Below are 17,242 nucleotides of genomic sequence, written 5' to 3'. Positions count from 1 at the left end.
CGGAGCCTCTGAGGTGTACGTACACCCGGGTTGGAGGGTCACCTGAAGATTTGGGCGTCGTGGTGAGCTGCTTTGCTTTCGACCCATTCGCCCACTGCGGGGGGCGGCAACTCCGATATGGGCCGCGAGGCCTCCAGCGCCACGTAGGCCATGTCCACCACTGCAGCAACGCAGTGTGCAGACACCCCACACTGCAGCAGCAACAGGTGTGCAGACACCGCACTGCAGCAGCAACAGGTGTGCAGACCCCACACTGCAGCAACCCAGTGTACAGACACTCCACGCTGCAGCAGCAATAGGTGTGCAGACACCCCACGCTGCTGCAGCAATACGTGTACAGACACCCCAAACTGCAGCAGCAACAAGTGTACGGACACCCCAGACTCATCCAGCACCAGGTGTACAGACACCCCAGACTCATGCAGCACCAGGTGTACAGACACCCCACCCTGCAGCAGCTGCAGGTTTACAGACACCCCATACTGCAGCAGCCGCAGGTGTTCAGACACCCTCCACCCCACAGGCCAGCCAACGCAACCCACAAACCCCCAGCTGGACAGACACCCCACAAACTACGCCCAGCTGCACAGACACCCCACAGACACGCAGGTGTACAGACACCCCAGCCTCCCACGGGGAAGTTCGCACTTGAAGAAAAAAGAAAAAGCAAAAGCCGCTCTTTTAATGGCGCACTTTAGGGCTGCTCAGGTGTACGTACACCCCAACACGCCGAGGTGTACGTACACCTCAGCGCACTGAGACATGCCGCCACCGCGTCGCCAGTAGATAAGAAAATAAAAATAAAAATAAAAATAAATAAAAATAAAAACAAAAATACAAATAAAAATAAAAATAAAGTAGAAGTTGAGCAAGACTCGGAAGGTGAGGAGCTGAGGTGTACGTACACCCGTTGGCCACGAGGGAATAGTCAGCAGAAGGCCGCAGGTCTTCTTCTGGAAGTGGTCCTTCATCATCATCATCATCATCTGCTGCTGCCGCTGCTTTTGCTGCTGTTCCTGCTGCTTTTGCTGCTGCTGCTGCTGTTTTTTCTGCTGCTGCTGCTGCCTCAGGCGCCTCTGCTGCTGGCGTTGCTGCCGCTGGCTGCTTCTCTAGCGGCAAAGATGGAGAAGCAGCAGCAGCACAGCCTGCTGCCTTCTTATCAGCTGCAGCAGCAACTGCTGCTGCTGCTGCTGCTGCTGCGCTGCTGCCTGCGTTGTCGGGCCGCGTGTTCTCATCTGTATGCACCAAAGACTGCAGAGTCTGTGCAGCCAACACAGCAGGAGCCGCAGCAAGGGTTTAGGGTTTGGGGTTTAGGGTTTGGGGGGCTAATGGAGCAGCAAGCAGACGAAATCAGAAGCCAATCGGCAGCAAACACGAAAGAAGCTGAAGGGACAGAATGAGGGGCAGCAGCAGCAGCAGCTGCCCGGAGGAGACAGCGGCAAGACACGAAGACACAGGGACAGTGTGTGGCGTTTACTTCGGTCGCTGGACCTGCAGCCGCAGCAGCTGCTGCTGCTGCTGCCGTTGCAGCCGTTGCTGCAGCAGCCGTTGATGCCGTTGATGCGTCTGCTACGTCCATTTCTCCCGGCTTGTCCGCAGCGCGAGGTGTAGAGACCCTGGCGGCGCGGCAGCAGCTGGGGTGTACGTACACCTCAAGTTAGGAAAGACACCGGCAGCGGCAGCAGCTGCTGCAGGGAAGGTTAGAAGCAGCAGCAAGCCCTGGGCTATCCAAAAGGGAAACAAACAAAAACAGCAAATAAAAACGAATAATTAAATAAAATAATTAATGCAAAACTGCCCTTTTAAGCCAAACACACACAGGCCGCCCGATGGGGGCGCAGGCTCGAGAGAAGCCGAGAAGCGCTGGGGTGTCTGTACACCTCAGGCCGGAGAGTTAAGAAGTAGGGCTTGAGCTTATCTCCACGGCTTGCAACTTAAATTCAGATTTTATTTTTCAAATTAAAAGAATTGGAGAGAAAAGAACTGGAAACAAACACCCCGGCGCCCCCACGGGGTGTACAGACAGCAACACAGCCCCAACCCTCGAGCGCATGCATATTGCAAAGTCTTCAAAAAAGTCCCAATGGGGCAATTTAAAGATAAATTCTTTTGCTTTTACTGTATTGTCTGTTTTTAATTTGACCAATTTAATAATTAAATGCTAACAGGTCATATTTTCACGCAGTCAACTCGTTGCCTCCGCACGCCCCCCAGTAGACAAATGGGTCCACTATTATATATTTATCTTACATACGTCTACTATTATTTATTTAATTGTCTATTTATACAAATGGACAAATCCCCTTTCCTTTACTCAAATAAAAGATTTAATTCGTCTTGTGGATTGCTTAGTTAGCAACGGGTGTGTCACGCGGTGTACATACACCACGCGAAGTATTAACGAGCATGAAAAACTACTAATGCAGTTCTACTCGGAAATCGAAGAACAAGCAGATTAGGCTTATATATACATATATATCTGCACTATATGTGCAGACATAAGTAGATAAATGCACAATGCACATGGAAATAGAGTATATACACGCACTGCACAAATATTGTATACTACATACTACATTCACGTCGAGCGTACATACACCTCATTCTGTACAACAATACATGCGCTCGTTATATGTGTGTAATTGTGTAAGGCTGGACAATAATTTCGAACTCTGAAGTCATTTTATTGGCATTGATCCAATAATTAAAAAGGCATTGTAAAAGTATCTTTGTCTACGTTAATAATCTTGCTAGTGCCATAAAGGCACTTTTTGAAGTATTCTTCTTGGACTGTAAAGGCATTATAATGGGCATTCATTAAAATGTCACAAAGGCATTAGAATGAGCACTCATTGGAATATTCGAAAGGCATTCTAATAAGCATCCATTAAAACACTATAAAGGCATTAGAATGAGCATTCATCAGAATATTAAAAAGGCATTATGCGCTCCGTCTATGCAAAAGCAGCAAAGAATTATACAAACAATAAAGACATAATTAGTTCAGTGCAAGTATGCAACTGTGGGATCTTCAGGCCTTTGCATTCTTCAGAGATTTTCCCTTTTTACAAAAAGAAAAATAAACATTTTTGCCTCTTTTTAATCTCTATTATCTCCTTTATATTCCTTAGAGCCTTTAAAGCCTTTAGAGCCTTCATCTACATGCTCGAAAGGGCTGAAGTTTAATATAAATGATTATTCTTGACTTGCATGCAGATGCGCAGCATAACTTTTGAGTGTATGTACACCTGCATAGTACATAAATATACATATATACATGGACTTATATATATATATAATATATATATATATATGTACATATATTATAAGGCATTTATATTTATATATATGTATATATAAATTTACAGATATGTAAACGTATTACATACCGTATATAGAACTGTACAAATGTACACAAATAGACGCAAATGTATTGCATATATATAATACGTATATACCTATATGAAATGTAGAAACAGTATATATATATAATTTATATATATATATATATGTATCTATATATATATGGGTACTCGTAATTAATATATATATATCGATGTTTTCAGATTCTATTTATGTGAAGTAAATCGATATGCTTACACCTAGAGAACGAAACAAAAACTACTAAATGCCTGCGCGACTCTACATAAGAATGCTTTTAGATGAAAACATGAACTGTAGACAAGTGTATTTAAATGGATTTATTAAACTGTATTTATTGAGATTGATTTATTAAGAAAAGAAATAAAACGTTTTATGGGAACAAGCTTTGACTTCTCGTGCTATCAGGTTTGCATGCACAAGAGGCCCGAGTGTAACTGTTGCTGCAAGCACTCTGGCATTATGTTGTTGAACATTTAAAATCTTTATTTCCTTTAATTAATTTTTGCATTTGTTTATTCTTCATTCTTTTTATTGTTCGCACTTGTTGCCGCATTGCCCGAGGCCTTTTCGCTGCTTTGCTGCAGCATATTTGCACTTGTAGTCATATTTATATTTAGCCATATATATTTACATATTTATATACTTATTCGTCCTTTTATACTTATTCTTTTGTTTATATATTTTCGGCGGTCTGCTGCTGCTGCCAAGGGGCCCCTTCCCCAGCCAAGATGCCCAAGGTTAGACCCTCACAGTATGGGCCTCTAAGGTACTATTTGGGGCCCTTAGGGTTTCTGGGGCACCATGGGGAGTTTGGGGCTCTTTTGTGGCATATGGGGCCCCCCTAGACAGTTTGGGGCCCCCCTGGGGCGTCTGGGGCCCCCTTGGAGAGTCTGGGGGCCCCCTGGAGAGTCTGGGGACCCCTTGGGGAGCCTGGGGGCCCCCTGTAGAGTCTTGGAGCCCCTATACATAAGGCATTTGGGGCCCCCCTGGGGCATCTGGGGGCCTCCTAGTACTACTGGAGCTCCCCTGAGGCTCCACACCCTCGGGGGTGTCAAGTCGTTCTGCAGCAGCTAGCTAAGGCTGTCGCAACGAACTGCAGAAGCTAGCTGCTGCTGCGGACTGCAGCAGCTAGATAAAGCTGCTGCGGCGAACTGCAGCAGCTAGCTGCAGCTGCTGTAGCTAGCTCCAGCTAGATCGAGCGCGTCCCGCTTCCGCAAAACGCAGCAGAGATTATAAATATTGGTGTATTTGTCTTCTTTTTCTCGGTCTCAGCTTTGAATGTTTTGTTTTTTACATTTTTTGTTTGTTTTGCATTCAATTTTTTTATTTCTGGTGCTGCTCATATCGCAGCTATTCTACCGGTTGCTGCTGCTCAGCCAGACACTGGCCCACTGCTGAGGTTGCTGCACCACGCCGGCAGCCGCGAGGTATTGCAATAAAAACGCAAAAATATATAAATATATTTTTAGTTATTTAAAATTAATTAAATTAAATTATTTTTATTCGTTATTTCAGGCCAAGTGGCCTGCAAGGCAGAAGCAGCAAGGCATCGCCAGCTCGAGGAGGTCACCTGGATTGGCTGTTGGCCAGCAGCCCCCGACTTCTGCACAAACAGGCCGTGGGAATACTTAAATCATTTGACTAAACAATTAATATTTATTTATTTGTTTTCGTGCAATTGATAGATGTAGAAAGAGAGGGAAAAGCGGGGCTCTGATGCATACATGCCGCCCGCCGTGCAGCCAACGAGGCCCCACCGGCAGCTCCTGCTGGAGTGTCTGTACGGCTCGCCTGCATATTCTTGCTTTCATTTCATCACTTAATTGTTTTTTTCACACTTATCTCATCTTTCCCAAGCTCTTTCCCCGTAACCAGTTGGGGGGGCCTTCAACGCCTGAAGTCTCCCTTGTCAGAAGCTTCTAGTAAGGCCCTGAAGCAAAGTAGGCAAGCTAAGCAGTAGCAGAGCCTTTTCAGCCCCCAGCAGCGGCTGCCATCTGCTGCAGCAGCAGCGCAGCAGCTGTGGTTGTGGCTGTAGCAGCTACAGCAAAAGCCTCTGCTGCTGCAGCAGCAAGCTCAGCAACTGCTGGTGCATGCCCTTCGCTTACACCTAACTAAACACATGATCGCCATATACCCGAGTTCAAAAGAGCAATTAACAGGGCCAAAGCCCTGCAAGCGCCTTCTCCATCTCAGCCCCCCGAAGCTAGGGCTTAGGGTTTAGGGTTTAGGGTTTAGGGTTTATGGTTTAGGCAAAGGCTGTAGATATGGTGAAGTCGCCGTCAGATGGCCCCAGCAGCCGCCGCGTGGGCTTTGGGGCTTTTTGGCGCGAGCGAGTGGCGCCTTGCTTCGCGCTGCATGCAACCACGTGCTTGCCTCTTTTGAAGAAACGCAAACAGCAGCAGCAGCAGCAGCAACAACAGGAGGAGGAGCAGCAGCAGCGGGCGGTCGCTCTTTGCACACACGCTGATGAAGCGTCGCACGCAACGGGAAAGCTTGAGGCGGCGGCACAAAGGGGCGCAAAGACAGCAGCAGCAGCAGCAACAGCAGCTGGGTCACCTACTGCAGCACGAAAAGCAGCAACAGCAGGAGCAGCAGCAGCAGGAGTGGGGGGCTCTGCTGCTTCCCCTGCTGCTTTGCCTGCCCTTACCGATGCCCAGCTGCAGCAGCAGCTAAAGGAGCTGCGGCGTTCCATAACCAGGTGGTCTACCAAACTTGCTGCTGCTCAGGCAGCAGCAACAGCAGAGCTGCAGCAGCTGCTGCGGCGAGCAGAAGCAGCAGCATTTCTACAAAGCAAAAAGGAACAAGCAAACAACCCACCAACGAGCGCCTCTCTGCAGCAAATGGAAGAAGCCAACTGCAGCAGCAGCAGCAGCAAGTAGTGCTCTCAGGGGGCCCCTGGGCTTCCCGTGGCTTCTCAAAGGGCCCCCAACGCTATTTGTTGCTGCTAGGGGCCCCATGGGGGCCTCTAGTGCCCTCTCCAGGGGGCCATGGCCCTCTTTGGGGCCCCCCAAAGCTTCCTCAGACCCAGCGTGGGGGCGCCGGGGTCACCGGGGACCCCTAGAGCTACTTGGAAAGCTGAAATGGGGCTTTGCATGCACTTGCTGCAGTTTGGGTTTGCATTTTGTTGCTGGCTGCTGCTTGGGACTATAAATTTCGAAATAGACTTTCTTGAAGTGTTGAACTTACGGAATCAATTTTATCGTTTTACGTTGGAGAATAGAAATGCAAAGAAACCTAAACTGAGATCTTCTCAGCCGTTTGGCTGCAGAACAGAGACACAACCCGTGGGCTGTATGTACACCAGATGGCTCTGCCCCTGCCGAGCTGCATGCAGCAAATGCAGAAACTGAAAAAAAGATTTTGCAGCAGTTTCTGTTGCTGCTTTTGGAAAGCTAAGCAGCCGGTAGTTCGCAGCCACCTGCCTTCCCAGCTAAGCAGCTAATAAACACAATAATTGAATAAACAAATATAAACTCCATGTTCACAAATATCACATAAATACTCTTATGTGATGCACGAGTGCTGCGTAGACAATATCTTCTGTCTTCATATTCTTGTGGACTCGCGAAAAGCCCCCGATTGTGTGCAGTGCCTTGCACTAATCCTAAGTTGAAAAGGACAATATAAAGCTTTAGTACCATTAGACGATGATCTTTTCTAATGAAACATTTAAATTGCCTTTCGTTTCCATTAACGCAGCAGCCTCGGTCGCTGTGCCTTCCTGGCTTCCAGCCACCTGGCGAGCACCGGAACCAAGGTGGTCACCGAGAGGCTGCTGGGGCTCTTCAAAAGAATTATTAATTGCAATTATATTTGAAATAAACGAAAACAAGATAAAGGATTTCCCAGTAGCCCTCTGCCTGTAGCTGGTCTCGCGCTGGGCGCTAACTGATCTTTGCAGCCGCCGGGCGGCGCGGCGGCGCACTGCAGCAGAGGCAGCCACCCCAGTATAAAGCCTCCAATTGAAGAAGATATTAATTTGAAATGATTAAATCGGGGCTTTTGTTATGTGCCTCTTGCTGATCATCGAGGTATCGCTTTGGTACAGCCGCAGCATGTGCAGCGCGGCGGACCAGTGGTCACTTGCTGCTGGTGCCTCCATCACACTGCAGCGCGCGCCTTGCGGTTAATTGGCGGATTTTCTTTCATATTTTTAGCATTAATTGTCTTCAATATGAAGCTGGAATCAAAGAAGGCCAAATATTGAATAATTTCAGCCCCGTTGGAAGCCTGCATATGCGTGCAGCTGCAGCGGCGGCGTGGCGGCCCCCTCACAGCTGGTTGAGTGACTGGTCTGAATCCGTTAAAGCCGCACCCGGATTATTTTGTCTCTCTATCAATTTTATCAAACAAATTTATACATTTTTCATTGTTTTTGGCGAAAATTTTAGCTTGGCTCACCAAGACCTTCGGAAGAGGCCTAGCGTTCTGCACACCCGCCTGCAGCACGCGACCGCCAGCGCGGTGGCTGAAGGCTTCTCTGGGGCTTCAGCTGTTCTTGAAGGGTTCTAAATTAGTCTTTAGCCAAGCTGCAGCCTTATTTCATCTTCGAGCAGGAACATGAGCCAGCAGAAACAGCAGCAGCAGCTGCAGAACACGGCGAACCTGTTGCACTGGTCCCGATACAGCTCGAGTTCCGCTGAGCTCCCTCTGGAGGACGTGCCCCTCGAAGGTTCTTCCAGAGGAGAAACAGATCCAGCAGAAGCCCCAGAATGGGTCCCCGCGAGCCCCCTGGGGGGCCCCCCGGGGGCCCCCGAGGCCCCCAGCGGGGCTGGCGAGCTGGCGCAAGACAGGCAGGATCTGCTGCCGGTGAAGCGGAGGGGGGGGCCCTGGGCAGCTCTTAAAGTGCTGCAGGAGCTGCTGTCGGTGGCAGCTTTTCACCGGCAGTTGCTGCTGACGGTGTTTTGCTTCAGCTTCCCTTTGCTGCTGTTTGCGGGGTGGAGCTGCGCAGACAGCCGGGCGCGGTGTCTGTACGCCGTGGCCGTGATGGTCCTTTGCTGGCTCTCCAACTGCCTGGACCCCTACGCAGTGGCTTTGCTGCCTTTTGTGTTGTTCCCGGGGCTGCGGGTGGCCTCGGTGGGCCTCGTGGCTTCCTTTTACATGAACTCCGTCAGCTTTTTGATCTTCGGCTCCAGCATGATGGCTGCAGCGCTGCGGCGGGTCAAGCTGGACCTCGCTGCTGCCCGCTGGCTCGCCCGCATATCCCCGCAGCACCCTGAGGACTTGGCCTTGTGTCTCATGTTGACTTGCTTTTCCATTTCCACTTGTCTCAGCAACACTGGCACCATGCTCATCTTCTGTCCCATCATTGACTTGCTCATAAGGGGGATTCACCCCCACACTTACGGGGGCGAGTCTTCGCCCGCAGACAGGGGGGGGCCACCGCCGCCGCCGCCGCAGCAGCAGCAGCAGCAGCAGCGGCGGCAGCAGCAGCAGCAGCAGGAGAGCGTGGAGTCGGACTTGTCCCGCTGCGCGTCTGGGTCCAGAAGCAAAGTGAGCCCTCTGGACAATTGTCTCTGCGTTATTTCCGTCGCGCCGTCGACAGCCGTCACGGGCTCCTCCCCTGCTGCAGCAGCTTCTCCACCGCCGCAGCAGCAGGAAGCCAGTGGACCACTGGACCAGCAGCTCGAAGAGGAGATCCTGCACGAGCCCCCGAAGCTGCGGCGAATCCGCAACTTGCTGTTCATTGGCTGCGCCTACGCAGCCACACTGGGGGGCTCAGCTACGGTGACAGGCTCCACGAGCAACGCCATATTTCTGGCAGTTCTCGATGCAATGTATGCCACTCTTCCTGCTGCTGCTGGGGCTGAGGGCCCCCAAGTAAACCCAGTGACTTACACAACTTGGCTGGTGGTTTCTTTGCCCCTGGCTCTAGTGCAGCTTTTCATGGTTTGGGCGTCTCTGTGTGCCCTATGGACGGGCCCTAGGGCAACAAAGGCGGCTTTGGCGCGGCTCGCCTTTTGCTGCTGCATGCCCCTGAAAGCAGCCCTTTGCTGCTGCTGCTGCTGCAAGTGGGTGCGCCCGCGCCGCGCGAGCCGGGAGCTCAGCGCTGCTGCAGCTGCCCCGGGGGGGCCTGGGAGCCAGGGGGCCCCCAGAGGCCCCAGGGCCCCCACAGGCAATGCATGCGCTGCAGATCACGGGGAACTTTACTGGGGGCGCGTGTACGTGGTTGTGGCCTGGTTGCTGCTGGTATGTTTGTGGCTGTCTCGAAAGACAATTGTGCCGGCAGTGCCAGGCTGGGGCACTCCTTGGGAAGGCTTCATAGATGATTCTTTCGCAGCTGTGGTGGTGCCTCTAGGCCTCTGGTTTGCGCCCCTCTATCCCAGGCGTCCCAAACCCTCTATTGCAAGAGCTGTGAGCCCATTGTTGAAGCTTCAGCGCATGCACACTGCGAACTGCAAAAGAAAACTAGACCCTTTGAACAGTTTGAAGGGCCGAAATGGAGGGCCTGGACTCCCTTTTACCTATATAAGCTGTGGACACCCAGTAGTATACTTGTGATGCATCTTGGGTTCGAAGCCGACGCGATCTCAAACTTTTCATGTTTCGTTTGCTGTTCTTGTCTGCAAATCTTGTGCAGATTTCTGCCCCTGTGCGCTGGGCAAAAAGACAGCGAAGAGTTCGCTTTCCTGAGAATGATGCTAACGAGGCCCCTGCTGCTGCGGCTGCTGCTGCACCGCGCACTGTAGCAGCAACTCGAAAGCAGCCTGAGTTCGAAGGGATCCTCACGTTTTCAGTGGTTGAGAAGGAGATGGATTGGGGACTGCTGTTCTTGCTGGGAAGCGGCTTCGTGGTGGCGTCTGTGTCCCATGTTTGTGGGCTCGACATGGTTTTAATAGACTACATGGAGTTTCTGAAACAGCAGACCAAAGAAACCCAAGTTGCTTGCATTATGGCTATGGCAGCGCTCGTCACCCAGGTCACCAGCAACACGGCCACTGCCAGCATCATCATGCCTTTGCTTTCAACTGCTGCCAAAGGGCTGCAGGGGAACCCTTTGCTGCTATTGCTTGCTGCAAACGTAAGAAATAAGTTGATTAGCAATGACGTGAAAATACACGAACTAACTTAGGTGTGCACACAGCTTAGTACATGCGTGTTTACTTTGTACTGGGAATACAAATTTTCAAAAAAAACGCATATGTTCAAGTAGCCCACGAGCACACATAGTCGAGATTCTAATGCTAATATGGGACCCCACAAGGAGATGTGCTCAGTGATTCACCTGCATGCTACGCTCACAAAACAACAGGTTTCGTTTCTGTAAGGCTTAACAGATTCTATTGCTGTGCTTCCTCTGCAGTCTTAGGTACACGTTGTCACTCCGAGGCTGTATGAGCTTGGGTGAAGCATGCGATTGCATGAGTAAGGCAGCTTGTAGCGAGTCTGTTTTTGCATAATCGTGTCTGCCTGTCTTCGTTTTTCTTTGGTTTGCAGTTCGCGACCACTCTGGGCTTTCTGTTGCCCGTCAGCACGGCCTCCAACGCAGTCATAGTTCGGTTCACGCGAATCGGAGTTTGGCAGTTCTTCCTCAGCGGCCTGTTGCCACTGGTTCTTTGCCTCGGGGCAGCTTATGTGGCCAGCCTAACGTGGGTGGCTGCTGTGTTTCGGCTCAACAGTCCTTACCCCAGTAGCCCGCAGTGAGGATCTGTACAAACACTCCATGCGCCCACAGACTGAAGGACTTCGTTAGAGCTATGGGGTGAGGGTGTAGGTAGTAATTGACTGTCAGAGCTAGAGAGCTCGGGCCAACCTGTGGGAAGGGAAAAGTGCTTTATTTGAGACCAAGGGCGGGATTCGCCGCCGTCTAAAGTTAAGTTGCCTGTGAGGGGGAAAATAAACCCGGAGCATGCGCGGTTTTTCTGCATCCTTCCTTCTTATTTGCTCGGAAGCAGATGTGGACCTGCTCTATACGGTAACATGTAAATGAAATTTTTAGTGTGTTTGCATCTCTCTAGAAGCACCATGCTATTTGACCACTTCAGTGGCCCACTGCCTGCAAATTCCATTTGCTGCATCGTCAGCACCTCAACAGAGGCGCAGCGAGTGTAAAAAAGAGACCGGCGGAGTTCCTCTCCGAGCTACCGTAGGCGCCTCACCTCTACCCACAAAGGTTTCTTCTAGGCCCTGTCAGTACAATTCAAAGCGGTAGAATTGAGTATGGCGTGAAACCCGGGGAGTGAAGCCCAAGTGCCCAAAGCATACTAAAGTGCACTAACGAGTGGCCATATGGCAGCCCGGCAGCCAGCACCACTTGACATCACCCACTACCCATGTTTGGACAAGTGTGATAGTTCCAAAAATTCAAAAGTTCGCAGTCTTTTAGACCAAAAAAAGCGCACTGTGTGTTAAGCTTGATCATCGGGCACAACGCCGGATGGCATTAGCTGGTTCGCGCCTATGCACCATGCAACAGAAACTGCATGTCTTAAACGTTGTGCATTGTCTTTGCAAACAAATTGGCTCGCTCGCCCCTGAAGAGGCAAAAGCAGCCCTACAAGATGTCAGTTGAATGCAGTGGCACCGTGGAGTCAGCCCTGCAAACGCTGCAAAACGCTGCATTCCCAGCTGAGATACAGCAGTGCCAAGGGCGTCAGAGACGGCTTCGGCTCTCGCTCCTTCTTGCTGTTGACCCCTTCTTCTGTATCAATCATTTATATCAGAGCCAAATCTATCAACCAGTCTGTCCAGCTTCTGTCCGTACCAGTGTTGGAACCGTCGCCACATTCCAGGGTCTGGGGGGGGCTGAAGGCCCTCTTCTGCATTTTCTATGCCTTCACTAAATCTGTTTTCGTTTTTTGCCTTTGTTTCTCTGAACTCTCGAATTTCTCTTTCGTACACATCTATATTGTTGTTGGCTTCTCTTTGTTTCTTTTCCTGGAGCTTCCTCTTCTCCTTTTCCTCCTTTTCTTTTTTGAAAGTTGGCACCTTATCTACAAACTCACTTATCGTAGGCGTTGAGTCTTCGTCCTGCGGATTCAAAAGCGACGTATCCAGCTCAACTCCTTCCTCATCAGTTGTTACCACCGCCTGCCCGTCGTACAGCATAGGGCTTTTGCTCCTAGAGCTTGGTTGCTTGCCATCTGCATCGTTTGTTTGATTTCTGTCGCTTGACTGCGGCTGGTCACCAGCCTTCACCCCCTCTTCCCTTTCCTGAAGGTCTTCCTCGTCCTCGAGAAGATCTAGGTCGTCCTCTGCAGCTCCTGCTACTGTGGGCTCGGCGTCCTTTTCCGCTGGTGTTCCGGTTGCATCTGGTTCATCTAAGTCAATTAGCACGTGCTCATCGTCTCTTGATTCATCATCATCGTCATAATTGTCCCTTTTTCGCTTCTGCTGGTCCTTGGCGAGGTCACCCGCTGATAGTGCTCCCGATCCATCATCATCAACATTGTAATCCTCTGCATCGAATACCTCATCTTCCTCCACCCTTGAAGCCTCACCCACCTCGGAAGCATCTAAAGCAGAGGCCCAAGGGCGAATGAAGGCGTGAGAAACCGCCAGACTGGCAAAAAGCAGATAGGCGACCTTTCGCATCTTGTCTGTTCGTCAAATAAATGTACCCGCGGCTGAAGCGGCTGAACCGAAGCCGCCGCTCAAACACTGAATTATGTATACAGATCCCTTCAACAGGTTTAACAAATCGAATTGAATATAAAGGGAGGAGATTTCCGCAGCCGGCGTCGCGTCGCTCTGGACGCCACTGGAGCAGAGGGCTCGCTAGGTGCCCTGACCACTGTTGCAACAGCCGCCCTAAAGAATGTGACTACCACTAAATACTTCACAATCAAACTTAATCAAGCAAACCTGGAAAGACAATAAGCTGAGTTAGCACAGTCAGGCTTAGTTCAGAAGCGGCAGCTGGTGGAGCCAGTTCTTGTCGATTCTGCACAGCAGTTGTAGTGTTGAGCGAGAGCGAGTCACACCCAGAATGACCCCCGTAAGTGGTTACTATCTATGCATTCCCACTGAGATTGCCTTTTTAGTGTATTTAGTCCTAGTGAATTTGAACATGTTGTTATTTCTCCTCCTCGCTGCCTCATTAGTGGTCAGAATGTCCGAGGCCTGCTAGTACAGAGCCATGCCACCTGCTTTTCCTCCATTTTGCTCTTTGTACACACTTCTTGTTCTTTTCACAGTGCATTTTAGCTAATGGTTCGGATAGTAAGCTTATGCTGAGCCCTTATCAATGCTTCAAGTCTCCCGGTCATGTTTTACCTGATGCTCCTCCACATATACTTCTCCTGACGAACGGTCTCATACACACCGAGCAATTCATTGCCAGTGAGCACAACACTCTGCTATTGGCTCAGATTTAATCGCTTGCTTTTCCTGTTCTAGGCAAAGCTTCACCATACCACACTGCGAAACTGTGTTCGGTAACCGCTGGGAGGGCATGTACTATGTCCATCCTAAAGCTTCGTACATCCAGAGAAGAAGTGACACCTTACTGGCCTTTCATTTCGACAAATGTTTCCCAACATTGCCTATTCTATAAAGGCCTCAGTCCTGTCGACCCCCACTTTCACCTAGCCAGCTGTTTTCGCCCAGGACATATACTTGCATATACTGCTCTCTGCCTTTTGTAAACAGTCAGCTGAAAAAGCGTAATAGCAGTGCACACTTCAGAAAAATATCAGCGGTAAAGCCCGACATGTCTAAAAGCCAAGCGTATGCCTCCGCCTCCGTAGGCCCAGGAAGAGAAGAATACAAAGTGGTTACGGCCGAGATCTGCTGTTCGTGTGAAACAAGAGAATACCGAGCCTGAGTGTCCCACGTTCCTTTTCTACAGAAGTTTATGCGCCTGGCTAAGTCCGTTCAACACAGAGAATGCCCACAGTGAAAAGCTTCAGTGCACGCTTGGGTTCTAGAGTCCGTGAGTGCTGGTGAAGCATCTCACAAAAATTTGATCACCACATTACAAGGGCAGTAGAAATTGTTTTACGTCAATTGTAGTGTATGGAAAATGATATAAATGCCATCTTCACTGCGAAGCTTAAGACACAGGACTGATGGCTTAGCTTCCTGCCTCGGCCTCGCCTAGCATCTCCAGCCCCAAGAAAACCGAAGTAATAGATTCCATCATCTCGCATCCATAAATCGATCTGAACCCCTTAATATACGAAGAGATCCCTCGGGGGCTGCGGGATAAGCTCCAATGATTAGGCTGCTGGACAAGGTCCAATGCTTAAGCGGGATTGAAGCTACGGCAGACTGCTCTAATCATTTATATGTCGCCGGCGGATGACCCGAAACATACGCTGCCACGAGGACGCTTTGCTGTGGTTGCTATAGGGAGCATCGGGCTTGATGCAGCTTTCCTGCTGCCTCTGTAGGTAGGCACGGATGACCAGAGAAGCACAACGCAGAAGCATTGCACAGTGTCCGAGTTGGCACCTGGCCCTCATGCAGCACCAGCTTGTTTGCTTGCTTGCTGTTTGCATCTATGTCTGCCTTCGTTTGTGTCTCTCGATAGATGCGGCAAGGGAAGGAGCACTGTCGGTAAGCATGCCTTACAGACTCTATCCCTTCTTCCCCGTCGTCGGAATACGCCCTTACAAGACCCGACATGGTTGTCTTGGTACAGTCCTCAGATCCCTCCTCATCCCTTTGTGTTATCCATCTATACACATGCAAGCGCATCTGGACATAAAGTTTCTAGATTAGGTGCGGCGGCTGGTGTGCATACAGGCTTCAAAGCGCAGAGCTGTATTATCGTCAGGTTGCCTTCATTTGTTTCCTGTTTAACACAACAAAGCCTCGCGGTATCATCATGGCAGCACTAATTACAATCGCAGCAAAAACAGCAGTGTTGTGGTGGCGTGCCTATGCTGGAGTGCCTCTTGCGCTGTGAGGCGTTTCTCCTGGTCGACCTCCAATAACGCCGATACAAACTCGATTCCCAAACTCGAGGGCATGTTCGGGCCAGCAAAGTAGCTGTACACAAGACGCATGCACGAACCCAAACATACCCTAACCTGTAGCTTCAGCTTCTGCTTAAAGCGCTAGGCAACTGGACTGAGAGCGCCAATGGCTATGCTTCATGCGGGGTGCAGAACGCAATGCACGCGTGTTGTACAGCCCAGCTGACACACTTGACTTCGTCATGGAGAATGCTTTTGCAGACATCGAGAGAAGAGGACCCTTGAAAGGGGTACCGCCCGTACAGCATGACGAACACAAGCACTCCCAGAGACCACATGTCCGCAGGGAAGGAATAGGAACGCCGGAGAATTTCGGGTGACAAGTAGTGGGGGGAGCCACATATCTGCATTAAGTGCAGGAATCCATACTCTAACACTGTATCTGAGGTTCGCGGCCTACAGGATGTTGCAAAAGGTGGCGTGCAGGTAGCGTGCACTCATAAAACATCAGCGTCTAAGTTAAACATTGCGCTTTTAATCAACACTTGAGGCATTTGGCTACAATGTGGAAAAAATGCAAGCCCCTTATGCTCTCTCCACATTCATGCTCTGTAGAAGGATCAGCTGAATGTTAATATCTTCGAAGCGCAGCTTGTGATGAAAGACTCAAAGCTCCCTTAGCTGGCTGTGCGCTATATCAGGCAGTGTTGTTATTTCCAATTCCGTACCTTTCGTAAAGGTAAAGAGGGATTAACTATGGCCGATATGCCGAAGTCGAGAAGAATGAGACGCGAATTTTTGTCTTTGGTCTCAAACATGAAGTTTTCTGCCTTAATATCTCTGTGCATGATGTTCCGAGAATGTAGGTAAGCCAGCGCATCGAGCATTTGCCTGCAGGTCCACAAAGACAACCAGCTGCTATTACCAACTACTGTTACCAGCCTGCAAGCCTATGGTGTGCAGTGCAGGAAAACGCGCGTATTGATCAACGACAATATCACTTCCAGCACACCGTCATTAACAGCATGCCATCGTAAACAATTCATTGCCGCACACCTGCACAGAGAAGCGGCTGAAGCCTCATTCAAAAGCTTTCTTTCGAAAATATGCTTGCCCAGTCCATTTCCCTCGCATTTCTCAAGTACACAGTAAAAGTTTTGGTTGTCCTCATAATAGTCATGCAACTTGACTATATTTCGGTGGTCCGCTGCGGAGAGAATCGCTACCTGAAATGATTGCAGGCCACAGCACAACACATCGCTCAAGATGGTCAATACACACATATACACGTGAAGAAAGAAAGCCCGAATACTATTGCCCACCTATCTGCAAACAGCCACATAGTTTTAGAGTTGCATTATGTTCCCTTCCACTCTGTAAGAATCAAAAGCGAATTGCTTGCCGAGGCGTCGAAATCATCCCCCGCTATCCACTGACCTCGCTCATGAACCGCAACCGGCTAACAGCCTCTTTCCGAGTGCCTCTGCGTTGATGTAATATCTTTACCGCATAGTGCCGACCTGAGGAAGTGTCTACGCAGTCGTTAACCTGGGAAGAAGAGCGAAACACACCAAACGAGCGTACATTCCGACGTGCTACGCGCTCGGCGCGTCCATAGCAGCTGCATGAGCAACAGCGTCAGACCCCGCAGCTGTTGCAACGAGAGCAGCTTCTGGACATGTGCCTACTTTTCCGAAGGACCCGACGCCGATGGGCTTGCCTATGACAAACCTCTTTGACTTCGCAATGTTTGAGTCAACAGGGGAAAAACAGCTCAATAGTGAGCGAAGACGGACGCGCTTTTTTGCTGACGGGTGGGTTGCCCTCACTGAGGGGTCTTCGTTGGATGTAACGAGACCCATGCTTTCTGTGGTCTTTTCCAGCAGCGAATATCGTTAGGACACAAAGGCGTGCAAGACCACAACGTACATTCCGCCTTCTTGTAATTGGTAGTTTATGATGCTGTTAAAGAAACAGCAAAAAGGAACTATTTGTCA

At 50.0% G+C, this 17,242-nt stretch overlaps 5 protein-coding genes across 5 annotated transcripts; 2 read left to right on the top strand and 3 right to left on the bottom strand.

Annotated features, from left to right (window-relative positions):
- Positions 1 to 38: 38 nt before the first annotated feature.
- On the bottom strand, positions 39 to 1,579 carry ETH_00026735 (uncharacterized protein; the record flags this gene model as incomplete). Its single annotated transcript, XM_013373768.1, has 3 exons — positions 39 to 160; positions 906 to 1,260; positions 1,478 to 1,579. The coding sequence occupies 3 exons, from the start codon at positions 1,577 to 1,579 to the stop codon at positions 39 to 41; spliced, it is 579 nt and encodes a 192-aa protein (XP_013229222.1).
- A 4,069-nt stretch (positions 1,580 to 5,648) lies between these two features.
- ETH_00026730 (uncharacterized protein) lies at positions 5,649 to 6,263 on the top strand (the record flags this gene model as incomplete). Its single annotated transcript, XM_013373767.1, has 1 exon — positions 5,649 to 6,263. One exon carries the CDS (start codon positions 5,649 to 5,651, stop codon positions 6,261 to 6,263), a length of 615 nt encoding a protein of 204 aa, XP_013229221.1.
- Positions 6,264 to 7,944: 1,681 nt separating this feature from the next.
- On the top strand, positions 7,945 to 11,028 carry ETH_00026725 (solute carrier family 13, putative; the record flags this gene model as incomplete). The annotated part of the gene is made up of 3 exons (XM_013373766.1): positions 7,945 to 9,738; positions 9,965 to 10,405; positions 10,822 to 11,028. The coding sequence occupies 3 exons, from the start codon at positions 7,945 to 7,947 to the stop codon at positions 11,026 to 11,028; spliced, it is 2,442 nt and encodes an 813-aa protein (XP_013229220.1).
- Positions 11,029 to 12,030: 1,002 nt separating this feature from the next.
- ETH_00026720 (uncharacterized protein) lies at positions 12,031 to 12,918 on the bottom strand (the record flags this gene model as incomplete). The annotated part of the gene is made up of 1 exon (XM_013373765.1): positions 12,031 to 12,918. One exon carries the CDS (start codon positions 12,916 to 12,918, stop codon positions 12,031 to 12,033), a length of 888 nt encoding a protein of 295 aa, XP_013229219.1.
- A 1,752-nt stretch (positions 12,919 to 14,670) lies between these two features.
- ETH_00026715 (CAM kinase (incomplete catalytic triad), putative) lies at positions 14,671 to 17,107 on the bottom strand (the record flags this gene model as incomplete). Its single annotated transcript, XM_013373764.1, has 7 exons — positions 14,671 to 15,004; positions 15,208 to 15,318; positions 15,477 to 15,649; positions 15,974 to 16,136; positions 16,302 to 16,471; positions 16,683 to 16,793; positions 16,934 to 17,107. The coding sequence occupies 7 exons, from the start codon at positions 17,105 to 17,107 to the stop codon at positions 14,671 to 14,673; spliced, it is 1,236 nt and encodes a 411-aa protein (XP_013229218.1).
- Between the last annotated feature and the right edge of the window lie 135 nt (positions 17,108 to 17,242).

The sequence above is a fragment of the Eimeria tenella genome, genomic scaffold (assembly GCF_000499545.2).
Source record: "Eimeria tenella Houghton genomic scaffold, Eth_scaff17, whole genome shotgun sequence".
NCBI classification, from domain to species: Eukaryota; Apicomplexa; class Conoidasida; order Eucoccidiorida; family Eimeriidae; genus Eimeria; species Eimeria tenella.
This window is presented reverse-complemented; position numbering and strand designations above follow the sequence as displayed.